At 37.3% G+C, this 18,527-nt stretch overlaps 1 protein-coding gene across 3 annotated transcripts in view; it reads left to right on the top strand.

The window, feature by feature from the left end:
* The window catches only part of LRRD1 (leucine rich repeats and death domain containing 1), a 34,111-nt gene that overhangs the window by 3,633 nt on the left and 11,951 nt on the right, over positions 1-18,527 (top strand). Inside the window, exon 1 of one of the 3 annotated variants that reach the window (XM_069587363.1) lies at positions 12,013-13,959. The exons of 1 other annotated variant lie outside the window; for it this stretch is intronic. In XM_069587363.1, coding sequence (XP_069443464.1) covers positions 12,013-13,959 — 1,947 coding nt within the window. Of the gene's footprint in view, positions 1-12,012; positions 13,960-17,569; positions 17,765-18,527 lie in introns of those variants that run through there. One more of the 3 variants, XM_069587364.1, reaches the window with a different exon arrangement.

Below are 18,527 nucleotides of genomic sequence, written 5' to 3'. Positions count from 1 at the left end.
GCTGGTTCCTCCAGCCAAAGGCCCAGCTCCAATCAGGTGGTTTTTCTCCTACAATGTGACAAAACACCTTGTAGAAATAGAAAATTATAGACCCACTTACTTGGGCTCAGCCATAATTGAGATTATAATTAAAGCCTTAAGCCACACATTTTGAGAAACTTTGAGTAGAAATCATTTGGACAGGACTATTTTAATAACCTTTAATACTCAGGTGTTTTGTTAAAGTTAAGTGAGCAGATAGGTGACTCAGACGGTAAAGAATCTGCCTGCAATGCAGGAGACCTGGGTTTGATCCCTGGGTTGGGAAGATCCCCTGGAGAAGGGAATGGTTACCGACTCCAGTATTCTTGCCTGGAGAATCCCATGGACAGAGGAGCCTGGTGGGTTATGGTCCACAGGGCAGCAAAGAGTCGATTATATCTGGGCTTCGCTGGTAGCAAAGACGGTAAAGAATTTGCCTGCAATGCAGGAGATCCCAGTTTGATTCCTGTGTCAAGAAGATACCCTGGAGAAGGGAACGACTACCCACTCCAGTATTCTTGCCTGGAGAATTCCATGGACAGAAGAGGCTGACAGGCTATATAGTCCATGGGGTTGCAAAGAGCTGGACACGACTGAGTGACTCACTCAATTCACTAATACTCAGTTAAAACAAAAGCCAAAAGTGTACTGATTAAACCCCAGTCCAGTCTGGTGTGGTTATGGTTCTATTGAAGTTAGATCTACGCACGGAAATAATATAATTTAATATGTATCCTATTATGGACCTCTATGTTATTGCCAATCTATTACTATCACAAACAATGCTTTTCCTGTCTACTTAAGAATTCATTCTCCTTTAATCAAAATAATACATTATGATAAACAGTAAGGATTCACTGTATAACACAGGGAACTATATTCAATATCTTGTGATAAATTATAATGGAAAATAATTTTTTAAAAGAATACATACATATATATAACCAAATCACTTTGTTGTAGACTTTTCAAAACTAAAATGATAGTGTAAATCAACTATACTTCAATATAAAAAGTAATAGTAAAAAGAATTCACTCTCTGTCCTCATGTCATGGAGACATCCTTTTAATATCATGTACTTAAAAGTGTTACTGTTTTACTTTTCACATTTAAATCCGTAGTCCACCTAAAACTGACTTTTGAGGATGGCATGATAAGGGGTCAAAAATCTTTCCCTTTCTATATGGATTCCCAGTTGACCCAGAATCAAAAGCCATTCTTTCCTCATTATTCTTAATGCCATCTTTGTCATAGATGAAGATCCATATATGCATGGATCTCATCCTCTTAATGTCAACCTTTCTGTGATCTTATACTTTAGAATCATCTTACATAAAGAACAATTAAGTTTTGTTTCTTTTTTTTTTAACAAATTGGTTCCTTTTTCCATTCATCTATTTGATTATCAATATATTTAGACTGGATATGCCATTCTATATTGATGGTGACATTCACCAAAGTTGCTAGGAATTCTTTTCTCATGTTGGTATTCCTTTTTGCTCAGTGTTCCCTCCCATCTGATTGCTCTCGTGATATTTTCATTGCTTATAACGTTCCATAATTTCAGGATAAAGCTTTTTATTTATTCTGTTTTGGGTATTGTTGTACATCATGGATCTGTGGATTCATCTTTTTCATCAGTTCTGGAACATTCTTAGCCATTATTTTTAATTTTTTCATAATTTTATGTATTTATTTTTGGCTGTGCTGGGTCTTTGTTGCTGCACAGGCTTTTCCTCTAGTTGCTGCACGTGGGGGCTCCTCTCCAGTTGCGGTGTGGGGGCTTCTCATTGCGGTGGCTTCTGTGTTGCAGAGCATGAGCTCTGGGTGCAAGGGCTTCGGTACTTGTGGCACATGGCCCCACAGTTGTGGCCCCCAAGCTCCAGAGCACAGGCTCAGTAGTTGTGGTGCACGGGCTTAGCTGCTCTGCAGCATGTGGGATTTTCCCAGACCAAGGATCGAACCTGCATTGGCAGGTGAATGCTTTACCACTGAGCTACCAGGGAAGCCCTCATTATTTTTAAAATATTGCTTTTGCTTCATTGTCTTCACTTTTTCCTTTTGAAACTCTAATTAGATGTATGTTAGCCCATTAAATTTTCCATGTGCTGACTTATAATTTCCATCTCCTTATCTCTCCTTACTACATTCTGGATCTATCTTTCATATTTTCTAGTTAAATAGTTGTCCAGTTGTTCTAGCATCATTATTGAAAAGACCAGTTTTTCCCCAAAACTACAAAGTCCCATCTTTTTCATAAATCAAATGTATGCCATAATCAAATGTCTGTTTCTGGGACTTGTATATTTTCTACTGATCCATTTGTATACTCTTGTACCAATTCCATATCCCCTTAATTGCTGTGGCTTCATAATGAGTCTTAATACCAAACAAGCAAGTCCTTCCACCTGATTTTCCTCCTTCAAGAGTGTCATAACTGTTCTTGGCCTTTTGTTCGTCCAAGCAGTTTTAAAAATCAGCTTGTCAAGTTCCACAAAAATAAGGTTAGGGTTTTGATAACAATTTTACTGAATATATACATCTGGGGCAGACAGATCCTGGGAGAAGACTGCCACAGAGGCAGTCCAGAGCCCAGGCAGCTGCAGAACCACCTCAGTTCTTGCAGCCCTAATACCCTGACCCCAGCACTAGGCTACTACACACCATAGCCTTGCACTAGATTTAGGACAAACACAAAGAGAGAGGGGTGCAACCTTGGGTTTCTTCTGTGTGGAACTGCAGGTGCCTACACAGGCAGCACATAGGTTTGCTGTGACCACGTGCGCCTCCCTTGTTTAGCGATCATCTCCTTTGGAGCAAGGCACACAAACAAGGGCAGTGGAGTCTGATCAAACTGGGCCCGCAAGCTTCTCCTCCAACAGCTGGGGAGCAGATCCCATCCCTAATAGGGCAATGACAGCCACAGAGGAAGCCCCACTTCACATCCAGCACAATCTCTCAACACAACATCAGTCACACTCCCTAGCAAGGGATAACTGTCAGCACACTCTGAAGAAAGACATGGTTCTTATCTATACCAAAACCAACCTTTACACCCAAAATACTGAAAACGCATAGTATTCACAGGGATGATCTTACATAAAAACACTCCTTTAAGACCACAATAGATAACTATTTCTCCTAAATTCTGAGAGACTTAGAGTTAAGTAAAATGAAAAAGCAGAGAAACTACTTTAAATCAAAAGAACAAGAGAAATCCCCTGAAAAAAAATAACATAACAAAACAGACCTCAATAGTCTATCAGACCCTGGGTTCAAAAAGCAAGCAATAAAAATGCTAAAGAAATTAAGAAAGGTTATTGATAAAAATGTAGCTCACTGTTACAATGAACTAAAAACTATAAAAGATGAGTCAATCAAACAATTCAATTGCTGAAATAAAAACCAATCTAGAAGCAATGAATAGCACTATATGACAAAGAAGAACAAATAAGTGATCTGCAAAATAGAATAATGGAAATCGTGCTGTGGATAGCAATATATGGGGTCTATGTGATAATATAAAGTGTGCTAACTTAATAGGACTTCCCGAAGAAAAAGAGACAAAAAAGCGGGGATCAAAAAGGTATTGGGAGAAATTATGGCTGAAAACTTTCCAAATGTAAAGAAGGAAATAGATATTTGAGTACAGGAAATACAGAGAATCCAAAATGATATGAACCCAAACAGATCTGTAGCAAGACACATCATAATTAAAATGCAAAAGTTAAAGAGAGGATTCTGAAGACAGCAAGAGAAAAATAAAGATTAAGTTATAAGGGAACTCTCATAAGACTATCAACTGATTTCTCTGCAGAAACTTTGCAGGCCAGAAGGGAGTGGCATGATATATTCAAAGTCATGAGAGGGAAATACTGTAAACTACACTATTCTGTCCAGCAAGATTATCATTTAAAATAGAAGGTGAAATAAAAAAAATTTCACAGGTAAGCTAAAACTAAGTCAGTAATACCAAACCTACCCTAAAAGAAATACTGAAAGGTCTTCTCAAAATAGAAAAGAAGCAAGAATCTATAGGAAGTGGAAAATCATGATAAGAAAGGCAAATGAATAAAAGACTTGAGGATATTTAAATAAACCAGTACATAGTTTAAAAAACAAACAAAAAATTTTTGTAAAAGTGATTATAACTATTACAATAAACAGCAAAAGGATAAGCGTGAAGATATGAAGCAAGACATCAAAACTGCAGAGTGTGGGGAGAGAAGTATAAAAATTAGATTTTTAGAATGTGTTTGAACTTGTATAACTGTCAGTTTAAAGCAAGTGGGTATAATCATGGGTAACATACTTGAAAACTAGGTTAACCACAAATCAAACACATACAACAGATTCACAAAAACCAAAAGAGAAGGAACCTAAGCATACTACAAAAGAAAATCATCAAACCACAAAAATAAAAACAAACAGAAGAAGAAATGAGTAAACTACAGAAACAAAGTTTAAAATGGCAATAAGTACATACCTACAAGAGTTACTTTAAGTCACAATGGAATAAGTGCTCCAATCAAATGACATACAGTAGCAGGCTGGATTAAAGAAATAAGAATCTACAATATGCCACCGACAAGACTCTCACTTCAGGGTGAAAGCCACACACAGCATCAAAGTGAGGGAATGGGAAAATATGTTTCATGCAAAGCAAATGGAAATTATAAGAAAGCAGAGGTAGCAATACTCAAATCAAACAAAGTAGAGTTTAAAACAAAAGTCATAAAGAAAGATAAGTAAGGGTATTAGATAATGATAAATGGATCAATACAACAAGAGGATATTATACTCATTGACATATATGCAATCAATATAGGAGCACATAAATATATAAAACAAATGCTAACAGACATAAAGGGAGAAAACAATAGCACTCCACCAACATTAATGGACAGATCGTCTGGACAAAAAAGTCAAGAAGGCAACAGCGGTCCTACATGATACAACAGACCAGGTGGACTTAATTAATATCTATAGGACACTATATACAAAAAAAAGTGGAATACACATTCTTTTCAAATGCGCATGAAACATTCTCTAGAATGGGCCACATACTAGGTCACAAAACAAGTCTCAACACATTAAAGAGGATAGAAATTATTTCAAGCATCTTCTCTGACTACAATGGTATAATACTAGAAATCAACCACAGAAAGAAAAATGGGAAAAGAATGAATGCATGAAAACTAAACATTTTACCAAAAAACCAATGGGTCAACAATGAAATCAAAGAAGAAATCAGAAAATACCTTGAGACAAAAAAAAAAAAGAAACTACAACCTAACAAAAGCTCTGAGATGCAGCAAAAGCAGTTCTAAGAGGGGAGTTCATAGTGATACAAGTCTACCTCAAGAAATAAGAAAAATCTCAAGTAACCCATTACACCAATCACCTAAAAGAATTATACAAAGAAGAACAAACAAAACCCAAATGCAGAAGGAGGAAGGAAATAATAAAGATCATAGGTGAAATAATGAAAATAGAGATTGAAAAAACACTAGAGAAAATCAATAATACCAAGAGCTGTGTATGAGTCTGTGTGTGTGTGTGTGTGTTTAAAAATAAAAAAAATTTACAAACCTCTAGTCAGGCTTCAGTTCAGTTCAGTTCATTCACTCAGTCATGTCCGACTCTTTGTGACCCCCATGAACCGCAGCACGCCAGTCCTCCCTGTCCATCACCAACTCCTGGAGTCTACTCAAACCCATGTCCATCGAGTTGATGATGTCATCCAACCATCTCGTCCTCTGTCGTCCCCTTCTCCCCCTCAATCTTTCCCAGCATCAGGGTCTTTTCAAATGTCAGCTCTTCACATGAAGTGGACATATTATTGGAGTTTCAGCTTCAGCATCAGTCCTTCCAGTGAACACCCAAGACTGATCTCCTCTAGGATGGACTGGGTGAATCTCCTTGCAGTCCAAGGGACTCTCAAGAGTCTTCTCCAACACCACAGTTCAAAAGCACCCATTCTTCTGCACTCAGCTTTCTTTATAGTCCAACTCTCACATCCATACATAACCACTGGAAAAACCATAGCCTTGACTAGACAGACCTTTTTGGCAAAGTAATGTCTCTGCTTTTTAATATGCTGTCTAGGTTGGTCATAACTTTCCTTCCAAGGAGTAAGCGTCTTTTAATTTCATGGCTGCACTCGCCATCTACAGTGATTTTAGAGCCCAGAAAAATGAACTCTTGACACTGTTTCCACTGTTTCCCCATTTATTTGCCATGAAGTGATGGGACCGGATGCCATGATCTTAGTTTTCTGAATGTTGAGCTTTAAGCAACTTTTTCACTTTCCTCTTTCACTTTCATCAAAAGGCTCTTTAGTTCTTCTTCACTTTCTGCCATAAGGGTGGTGGCATCAACATATCTGAGGTTATTGACATTAGCTTGTGCTTCTTCCAGCCCAGCGTTTCTTACGATGTACTCTGCATATAAGTTAAATAAGCAGGGTGACAATATACAGCCTTGATGTACTTCTTTTCCTATTTGGAACCAGTCTGTTATTCCATGTCCAGTTCTAACTGTGGCTTCCTGACCTGCATACAGGTTTCTCAAGAGGTGGGTCAGGTGGTCTGGTATTCCCATCTCTTTCAGAATTTTCCACAGTTTATTGTGATCCACACAGTCAAAGGCTTTGGCATAGTCAAGAAAGCAGAAATAGATGTTTTTCTGGAACTCTCTTGCTTTTTCGATGATCCAGCAGATGTTGGCAATTTGATCTCTGGTTCCTCTGCCTTTTCTAAAACCAGCTTGAACATCTGGAAGTTCATGGTTCACGTATTGCTGAAGCCTGGCTTGGAGAATTTTGCACATTACTTTACTAGCGTGTGAGATAAGTGCAATTGTGCAGTAGTTTGAGCATTCTTTGGCATTGCCTTTCTTTGGTATTGGAATGAAAATTGACCTTTTCCAGTCCTGTGGCCACTGCTGAGTTTTCCAAATGTGCTGGCATATTGAGTGCAGCACTTTCACAGCATCATCTTCCAGGATTTGAAATAGCTCACTGGAATTCCATCATGTCCACTGGCTTTGCTCATAGTTATGCTTCCTAAGGCCCACTTGACTTCACATTCCAGGATGTCTGGCTCTAGGTGAGTATGAGTGATCACACCATGGTGATTATCTGGGTCGTGAAGATCTTTTTGGTATAGCTCTTCAGTGTATTCTTGGAGAAGGAAATGGCAACCCACTTCAGTACTCTTGCCTGGAAAATCCCATGGATGGAGGAGCATGGTGGGCTACAGTCCATGGGGGCACAAAGAGTCGGACACGACTTCACTTTCACTTTCACTTTTGGTGTATTCTTGCCACCTCTTCTTAATATCTTCTGCTTCTGTTAGGTCCATACCATTTCTGTCCTCTATTTGCCCATCTTTGCATGAAATGTTCCCTTGGTATCTCTAATTTTCTGGAAGGGATCTCTAGTCTTTCCCATTCTATTATTTTCCTCTATTAGTTTGCACTGATCATTGAGGAAGGATTTCTTATCTCTCCTTGCTATTCTTTGGAACTCTGCACTCAAATGGGTATATGTTTTGTTTTCTCCTTTGTTTTTTGCTTCTCTTTTTTTCTCAGCTATTTGTAAGGCCTCCTCAGAGAGCCATTTTGCTTGTTTGCATTTCTTTTTCTTGGGGATGGTCTTGATCCCTGTCTCTGGTATAATGTCACAAACCTCCATCCATAGTTCATCAGGCACTCTTTCTATCAGATCTAGTCCCTTAAATCTATTTCTCACTTCCACTCTATAAATGTAAGGGATTTGATTTAGGTCATACCTGAATGGTCTAGTGGTTTCCCCTACTTTCTTCAAATTAAGTCTGAATTTGACAATAAGGAGTTCATGATCTGAGCTACAGTCAACCTCTGGTCTTGTTTTTGCTGACTGTATAGAGCTTCTCCATCTTTGGCTGCAAAGAATATATCAATCTGATTTCAGTGTTGACCATCTGGTGATGTCCATGTGTACAGTCTTGTGTTGTTGGAAGAGGGTGTTTGCTATGACCAGAGCATTCTCTTGGCAGAACTCTATTAGCCTTTGCCCTGCTTCATTCCATACTCCAAGGCCAAAATTGCCTGTTACTCCAGTTGTTTCTTGACTTCCTACTTTTGCATTCCAATCCCCTATAAAGAAAAGCACATCTTTTTTGGGTGTGTGTTCTAGAAGGTCTTGTAGGTCTTCATAAAACCATTCAACTTCAGCTTCTTCAGCACAGACTTTTACTGGTCAGGGTATAGACTTGGATTACTGCGATACTGAATGGTTTACCAAGATGAAAAGAGAGGGAACCCAAATTCAACAAAATAAGAAATTAGGAGAAATAACAACTGATACCACAGAAATACAAAAATAATAATAATATTAAAAATAGTTGTATGCTAGGAAACCTAGACGAAATGGACCCATTTCTAGAAACACATAGCTTGCCAAAACTGGGTCAAAAAGAAACGGATAATTTGAACAGACCAATCACTAGAAGTAAAACATAGTCCATAATAAAATTCTGTGCAAACAAAAGTCAGGACTGAACAGCTTCACTTAGGAATTCTACCAAACATACAAAGATCTTACACTGATCCTTTACAAATTATTCCAAAAAACTGAAAAGGAGGGAAATTCACTCCATTAAGTCACTATTACCCTTATGTCAAAACCAGACAAAGACACAACAAAAAAGAAAATTACTGGCCCATATATTTGATGACTATAGATGCAAAAAGTAGCAACAAATATTAGGAAACTGAATCCAACACTCCATTAAAAAGGATCATACACCATGATCAAGTTAGATTCATTCCAGGGTCACAAGGATAGCTCAACATATGTAAATCAATCAGCTGATACACCACCATCAACAGAAGAAAAGACAAAAACCACATGATCATCTCAGCAGAGGCAGAAAAAGCATTTGACAAAATTCAGTATCCATTCATGATAAAAACTCTTACCAAAGTGGGTAGAGGGGAACACGTCTCAAAATAATAAAAGCCATTTGTGAAAAACCCACAGTCTACATAATATTCAATGGTGAAAAGCTGAAAGCCTTTCTGCTAAATTCAGAGACTAGACAGGATACCCACTCTCACCACTTCTGTTCATTATAGTATTAGCAGTCCCAGCCACAGCAGTCAGGCATGAAAAAGAAATACAAGGCATACAAATTGTAAATGAAGAGGTAAAATTGCCACGATTTCCAGGTGTCATGATAATCTATGTACAGAACCCTAAAATATCCATACAAAAATTATTAGAACTAATTCGTGAATTCAGCAAGGTAGGAGAAAATAAGATTAATATATGTAAGTCTGTTGCATTTCTTTACACTAACAAGGAAATGCCAGAAAGAGAAAGTTTTAAAAAAAATCCTGTTTAGAAGTAACTTAAGAAATACCTAAGAATAAACTTAACCAAGAATGGAAAAGATTTATACAATGAAAACTACAAAACATTGATAAGGAAATTGAAGGTGAGTCAAAGAAATCAAGAGATACCCTATGCTCTTGGACTGGAAGAATTAATACTGTTAAAATGGCCATACAATGCAATCTACAGATTTAATGCAATCCCTATCAATATATGCATGATATTTCCCACAAACTATAATAAATAATCCTAAATTTTATATGGAGCCACAGAAGACCTAGAATTGCCAAAGCAATCCTGAGGAAAAAGAAAAAAGTTGCAGGCATAACCCTTCAAGACTTCAGACTATACTACAAATATACAGTAATCAAAACAGCAGAGTACTGACACAGAAACAGACATATGGATCCATGGAGCAGAATAAAGAGCCCAGGAACAAACTCACACACCGATAGTCCATTAATCTACTACAGAGGAGATAAGAATATACAAAGGATAAAAGACTCTTTTAACAAGTGGTGTTGGGCAAACTGGACGACTACAAGTAAATCAATGAAATTAGGACACGCTCTCACACCACATACAAAAATAAACTCACAGTGGTTTAAGGAACTAAATATACGACATGATGAACAAAATATGGACAAGACATCCTGACAAAAATCATAGTAAGATTTTCTTAGATCAGTCTTCCAAGGCAAAAGAAATAAAAGCAAAAATAAACAAACAGGACCTAATCAAACTTAGAGCTTTTGCAAAGCATTTAAGAAACCACCAGCAAAATGAAAAGGCAACATACAGAATGGGAGAAAATATTTTTGAATAATGCAACAAAAGATTAATATCCAAAATATACAAACAGCTCATATAACTCAACATTGAAGAAAACAACCAAACCAAAAAAAAAAAAACAAACCAGAAAGCCTAAATAGACATTTATTCAGAGAAGACATACAGATGCATAAAAAATGCTCAACATCTCTAACTATTAGAGAAATGCAAGTCAAAACCACAATGAGGTAGCACTTCACATTAGTCAAAATGGCCATCGTCTACGATTAATAAATGCTGGAGGGGATGTGGAGAAAGGAAACCCTATACATGGTTGGTGGGAAGGTTAATTGGTGCAGCCGCTATGGAAAACAGTAGGGAGGTGTCTTAAAAGATAGCTACCACATAATCCAGCAATTCCATTCTTGGGTATATATCTGGAAAAGATGAAAACTCTAATTAAAAAGATACACACACTCCAATGTTCACGGAAGCACTACTTACAATAGCCAAGACATGGAACTCATCAGCAGATGACTCCCTTAAGATGCGGTGCGTGTGTGAGTGATGGAATAATACTTAGCCACAAAAAAGAATGAAATATCACCAGTTGCCGAAACATGATAGACCAAGAGAATATTATTCTTAGAGAAGCAAGTCAGATAAAGACAAGTATTATATGGTATCACTTACATGAGGAATCTAAAAAAAAATACAAACAAATATATATACAAAACAGAAATAGACTCACAGGCATCAAAAAACAAACTTATGGTTACCAAAGGGGAAAGGTGGCAGAGGGAGATAAATTAGAGGAGTATGGGACTAACAGATACAAAGTACTATACATAAAATAGATAAGCAACATGGATTTACTGCATCACACAGGGAACTATATTCAACATCTTGTACTAACCTATAGTGGAAAATAATCTGCAAAAATGTTACTGAATCACTTTGCTGTACACCTGAAACTAACACAATGCTATAAATCAACCATATTTCAATTAATGATAATAATTTGTTAATATAGGGAGTTGTGTAGACAAGTATTGGAGTACTGAAAAGGTAAAGGTGAGATGGTAGCAACAGAGACAATAAATGTAAGAAGTAGCTACTACCCCTGGGGATGCAGATTGGGTTGTTAAAACCCATAAACTTGACAGAGGGACCTACAGAGATCAAATTCAAACCTCTTGAGGAGGTTGGTCCCTAGCTGTGGAGGTTCCTTAAGAGTTACACAAAAGACTTAAAGTCAGGCATTAATCCTTGAAAAGGTGGTTTTACCTCTAGTTTACTTGCATTGAAAGCATCCCCCCTTCCTTAAGACATTTTACTGTCACCTATTGGAGAACTGTCATACGCAAGAATTTGTTGGGACAAGATACTTCAATACCAGATGTAAATCTACCATATGTAAACAAAGCCACAATGAGAGTGATAGTCTCTACATGTGGCATGAGGGAGTCTCTGGCTACACCCTGTCATCCAAAAACTTGAGTTCTTTCATTCCCTTATGTGCCCTTTCTCATTTTCTTTGATATTTTTATTCCTTTCTATAATCTTAATGTGATTTTAAGAGTATCATGTGATAAATGCATCCAATCAATAAACTGTCTTTAGCCAGTAATTATATATTAATTATAAATGTCTGTTAATGATTATGAAATTATTCATTACAGAATAAAAATTATTGTATTAAAATTCTTTTGTAACTTTAACATCTTTATTATATCTCTTAAATCAACATTTGTTTTGTAGGTTCAAAGGAAAAAATTAAACATGAAAATTATAACTGAGTTACAATCTTATATTGGTATAAAATATACCCACAAATAAGATGTCTGAAAAGAAGCGTACTTCAGAAGAGCTAGAGGATATCATTAGTCAATTTAGAAAAGAATCTAGATCACGGTCAGTGGAGGAATCTGGACTTACTAAAGAAACATCAAACTTGTTAAAGGAAGATTTTGATGAGACATCTTCCAACCAAATTTATGAAAAGCATCCTAGAAAGAACACATTTGCTATACATGATGATACATCAACATCCTCCTCTGGAAGTAAGTCTAAGAAAAATGAAGAACAAAGGAAAACTCTCCAATTTTCTGAAACAATTGCTACATATGACAGCCTGCAGTCAAAAACTGGAATTTCACAAAGTTCATCATTATCAGAAACCGAGATGAGGGCTGAATATCAGGCTTTTGTTGACTCCCTCTCTCATGAAACATTAGGAAAAATTAGTCCACAACTCTCTGAAGAAAATCAGGAAGGATCTGGCTTCCCATCAGATAACTTTACAGTTAACCTCAAAGCCAGGGGTTTACAAGAATTCCCTAAGGACATTTTAAAAGTCCAGTATGTAAAACATTTGTATTTAGATGAGAATGAAATCAAAAGTTTTAAAGGGGCAGACTCAAGGGATATGCTAGGACTTGAAATTCTATCCATACAAAAAAATGGGCTATCAACACTTCCATCTGAAATTCAGTTACTTCATAATTTAAAACTATTAAATGTCAGTTACAATCAAATATCACATATACCTAAAGAAATATCACAGCTTGGGAATATCAGGGAACTATTTTTAAATAACAATTGCATTGAGGATTTTCCTTCTGGCTTGGAAAGTCTTAAAAACTTGGAAATTTTAAATTTGGCTAAAAATAAGTTAAGACATATACCAGATGCCCTGTCTAGTTTGAAAAACTTGAGGGCTCTTAATCTGGAATATAATCAATTAACAATATTTCCTAAAGCTTTGTGCTTCCTTCCCAAGTTAATTTCACTAAATCTTACTGGAAATCTGATAAACAGTTTGCCAAAAGAAATTAAGGAGCTTAAAAATTTAGAAAAACTTTTACTGGATCACAATAAACTTACTTTTTTGGCTGTGGAAATTTTTTTATTGCTCAAAATGAAAGAACTCCAACTGACAGACAATAAATTGGAAGTTATTTCAAACAAAATTGAGAATTTTAAGGAACTTAGGATTCTAATGCTTGATAAAAATTTATTGAAAGACATGCCAGAGAACATTTCCCACTGTGCAGTGTTGGAATGCCTTAGTCTTAGTGATAATAAATTAACAGAACTTCCTAAGAACATCCATAAGCTTAAAAATTTAAGAAAACTCCATATAAACAGAAATTATCTAGTGAAAATACCTGAATATATTTCACATCTTAATAATATGTTCAGCCTAGAATTTTCAGGAAATTTTATCACAGATTTTCCCATTGAAATAAAAAACTGCAAAAACATAGCTAAAGTTGAATTGAGTTATAATAAAATAATGTATTTTCCACTAGGTTTGTGTGCTTTAGATTCTCTTTATTATTTGAGTTTCACTGGAAATTATATTTCAGAAATACCTGTAGACATATCTTTCAATAAACAACTGCTTCGTTTAGAATTGAATGAAAACAAACTCCTTATATTTTCTGAGCACTTATGTTCTCTTATTAATCTTGAATACCTGGATCTTGGTAAAAACAAAATAAGGAAAATTCCTCCTTCTATTTCCAACATGGTATCACTCCATGTTCTTATTTTATGCTATAATAAGTTGGAAACTTTCCCCACAGAAGTGTGTGCTTTAGACAATTTGCGAGTACTTGATCTTTCCGAAAACCAAATACAGACTATACCTTCAGAGATCTGTAACTTAAAAGGAATCCAGAAATTAAACATCTCAAACAATCAATTTATATATTTTCCTGTTGAACTTTGCCACCTTCAGTCACTGGAAGAATTGAATATAAGCCAGATAAATGGGAAAAAGGTAAGAGACAGATAGCTTGGGCTTTGTGGGGAAGGGAGAGCTGAGGGGATCAGAATCTAAGCTGCAGTGTGTGTGTGTTTAATTTAGCTGGAATATTTTATTTTTTAACCTCAAACATGGTTTACAAATAAACTTTTCAACACAAGAGTTTAACAGGAAAACATTTCATTAAAATGAAATACCAAGTAATTAAAGGTGACAAATTTATAGATTTATTTTCACTTAACTTACAGATGTAACATAAACACATTATTGAAAATTTGGAAAATTGACAAAAAAGAAGTAAAAATAAATTCCAGAAGCATACCATCACAATATAACTACTGGACATATATTGATACAACTTACTTTTGCTTTTCCTTATTTATATGATTTCATAAACAATTGTGGAAATACTGTATACTCAATTTTAAAGTCTTCTATTTTCACTTAATATATAAGAATTTACCCAGAACATAATCTTCCCAATAATTATTATAACCAATGCATGATATGTGTAAATAATCCTCTGTTGTTAAGCATTCTGTGATGTTTTAATTTTTCATCATCATAAATGATGCTATGATGAACTTCTTCATAAATGTAGCCTTTTCATATTTTACTATTTCCCTATGGAATTTCCCCTAAAGAACTGCTAGATCCATGGGTATAAATGTTCTCACAGCATTTCAGTTTACTCAACACTGACTGAATTTTATGGAAATATTTTTTAAAAATCAAAGAATTTGATTTATATATTAAGATCTGATTTGTATATTAAGATCTCAGTAAACAAGTGAAAAGCACACAGCTATTACCTAGCTATCTTTGACTGCCACAGTCAAATTAATTTGACAGAGGCTGGGACTATTATCTGGAGAGGGGACAGGCCACCCACTCCAGTATTCTTGGGCTTCCCTGGTGGCTCAGCTGGTAAAGAATTCGCCTGCAGTGTGGGAGACCTGGGTTTGATCCCTGGGTTGGGAAGATCCCCTGGAGAAGGTAAAGGCTACCCATTCCAGTATTCTGGCCTGGAGAACTCCATGGACTGTATAGTCCATGAGGTCACAAAGAGTCAGACACAACTGAGCGACTTTCACAAGTCACACAGGTCACAAGGGACTCTTATGGACAGCAAGATTTCCTAGTATGTGTCATGTGTCCAACTCTTTGCAACCTCATGGACTAGAGCCCACCAGGCTCCTCTGTCCATGGAATTCTTGCTCCTCTGTTCAGGCAAGAATACTGGAGTGGGTTGCCAGCTGCTCCTCCTCCAGGGGATCTTTCTGACCCAGGCCTCAAACCCGGGTCTCCCAGAAGATTCCAGGCAAATTCTTTACCGTCTGAGCCACAAGTGAAGCCCAAGATTTTCCAGAGTCTGTTACTGAAAAATGCTAGGCCCATGAACTTTGAGAAGCACTGGGCTCTTAGAGAATCACAATGCATTCAGCATATTAAAAGCTCTCAAGTGTCCTGCACAAAGAGATAGGTTTATCTCTATTTAACCTACATTTCCCAAAGTTATTTGACTTTTTAAACCTATCTGCTATATATACTGGAGAAGAAAATGGCAACCCACTCCAGTGTTCTTGCCTGGAGAACCCCAGGGACGGGGGAGCCTGGTGTGCTGCCATCTATGGGGTCGCAAAGAGTCAGACATGACTGAAGCAACTTAGCAGCAGCAGCAGCAGCTATATATACAATTTCCAGAAAGACTACTCCAGAAAATACTTGCTTAAGTTTGTACAGTTCTTCTGTGTATTCTTGCCACCTCTTCTTAATATTTTCTGCTTCTGTTAGGTCCCTACCATTTCTGTCCTTCATCGAGCCCATCTTTGCATGAAATGTTCCCTTGGTATCTCTAATTTTCTTGAAGAGATCTCTAGTCTTTCCCATTCTGTTGTTTTCCTCTCTTTCTTTGCATTGATCACTGAGGAAGGCTTTTTTTTATCTCTTCTTGCTATTCTTTGGAACTCTGCATTCAGATGCTTATATCTCTCCTTTTCTCCTTTGCTTTTCACTTCTCTTCTTTTCACAGCTATTTGTAAGGCCTCCCCAGACAGCCATTTTGCTGTTTTGCATTTCTTTTCCATGGGGATGATCTTGATCCCTGTCTCCTGTACAATTTCATGAACCTCATTCCATAGTTCATCAGGCACTCTATCTATCAGATCTAGTCCCTTAAATCTATTTCTCACTTTCACTGTATAATCATAAGGGATTTGATTATGGCAAAAGTGAAGAGGAACTAAAAAGCCTCTTGATGAAAGTGAAAGTAGAGAGTGAAAAGTTGGCTTAAAGCTCAACATTCAGAAAATGAAGATCATGGCATCTGGTCCCATCACTTCATGGGAAATAGATGGGGAAACAATGGAAACAGTGTCAGACTTTATTTTGGGGGGCTCCAAAATCACTGCAGATGGTGACTGCAGCCATGAAATTAAACGATTCTTACTCCTTGGAAGGAAAGTTATGACCAACCTAGATAGCATATTGAAAAGCAGAGACGTTACCTTGCCAACAAAAGTCCATCTAGTCAAGGCTATGGTTTTTCCAGTGGTCATGTATGGATGTGAGAGTTGGACTGTGAAGAAAGCTGAGCGCCGAAGAACTGATGCTTTTGAACTGTGGTGTTGGAGAAGACTCTTGAGAGTCCCTTGGACTGCAAGGAGATCCATCCAATCCATTCTGAAGGAGATCAGCCCTGGGATTTCTTTGGAAGGAATGATGCTAAAGCTGAAACTCCAGTACTTTGGCCACCTCATGAGAAGAGTTGACTCATTAGAAAAGACTCTGATGCTGGGAGGGATTGGGAGCAGGAGGAGAAGGGGACGACGGAGGATGAGGTGGCTGGATGGCATCACTGACTCGATGGACCTGAGTCTGAGTGAACTCCGGGAGTTGGTGATGGACAAGGAGGCCTGGCGTGCTGCGATTCATGGGGTTGCAGAGAGTCGGACACGACTGAGCGACTGAACTGAACTGAACTGAGATGGAATGAATAATAATACATGTTATGTTTTAAAAGTTTCTCTTATACTAAAAGACACGTATTTAGTTCTGTACCATAATCATCAACTAATTCCTTGGCTGATTTATAATCCTGTCTTTCTCTTCCTATACCTTACTATGGAAATCTACAAGGTTGTGTCTTTAATTTTCTCTTTTTTATTAACTGCTTCCTAGACCTCAGCATGCACATAACTCTCAGATCCACATATCTGGAGCTAATCTTTCACCAGTGCACTAGTATCACAGATTCCCCGGATATTCTCTATTCTCCTATTCTTCTATTGTCTCAAACTCAATATAACTTCAAAATCAAACTCACCTTCCTTTCTAATGCAAATCCCTTCAAAATTTCCCCATTTCTGTTTGTGATGCCACTTTCTTCTGACCTGCCAATCTAGAAATCATGGAAACATCACCAGTCATACTGAATCTTACACCAAAGCAATTTCATTTTTCCTCTGAAAAAGCTCTTGGATCCTCTCTCTGATTTTCCAGTGTCACTGGCTCCATCCCGGTCCGTGCTCATTGCTCAGTTCATGCCTAGACTACTCTGGGAAACTTCTGCTATTCTCTTTGATTCTGTCTCCTTCCTTTTCTCAGGACTCATCAAAACTATCAGCCTTCATTTCACAGGGCCATTCTTGGGAATCTAGATTCCTTGGATGGGTGGATGGTTGCCAAAGACACCATTCCAAGTCATCAAAACATCAATTTGAAGGTCACCAAATGAGAAAAATGATATATCAAAACTCCTCTCAAAAGGAAGATCCTCTATCATTGGAAAGACCACTTTGATAACCCTTTTGTGGTGAAGGTAATATACTCAAAAGATTAATCTATAGAACAGCATATATTCACTGAACAGTCGTCTGAAGAACAGGAATCAGGTTAATTACAGGGCTTTTATTTCGCTGAGTGAAGGATGCTCAACGGGAATTTTCCTTTCAGAGTAGCTCTCTCATCACACAGTTCTGAGGCACTTCCTCAAAGAAATGCTGAGCAAGTTGTTCAAGATTTGTTTGAAGGAATGTGAAATTGTAGACCTAGCTATTTGTGTTGATCAGATTCCTCCCAATAGGACCAGATTTCAAGTCTTGCCAGAGGCTCGTTCCATATTCCTTCTCTAAAGATATCTCCTGCTTCCTATCACCTCTTTACTTGGCCATTTTTATGCGTGATATTTATCTTGCCTGAAGTGAAGAAGTGAAGTGAAGCTCAGTCGTGTCTGACTCTTTTCGACCCCATGGACTGTAGCCTACCAGGCTCCATCCATGGGATATTCCAGGCAAGAGTGCTGGAATGGATTGAACCCGGGTCTCCCGCATTGTAGGCAGATGCTGTACCATCTGAGCCACCAGGGAAGCACTGCAAGTGTCCTGTAACTTCTATTCGATCCTGTTCATTCTCAAAAGGCCATTTGAGTCCCACCTGCTACATGAAGCTTCTTTTTTGTTCTCTGATTTATGCTGATATACATTCCCTAAATTCTCTCTCTCTATTATCGTAAACATTATTTTGGCACTGAATTACTTATTGATTAGTGCTGATTTCCGTTTGTTTCATATGTGGATATTTTG

The sequence above is a fragment of the Ovis canadensis genome, chromosome 4 (genome assembly GCF_042477335.2).
Source record: "Ovis canadensis isolate MfBH-ARS-UI-01 breed Bighorn chromosome 4, ARS-UI_OviCan_v2, whole genome shotgun sequence".
Classification (NCBI taxonomy): Eukaryota; Metazoa; Chordata; class Mammalia; order Artiodactyla; family Bovidae; genus Ovis; species Ovis canadensis.
The sequence above is the reverse complement of the archived record's forward strand: the minus strand, read 5'-3'. Positions and strand labels throughout refer to the sequence as shown.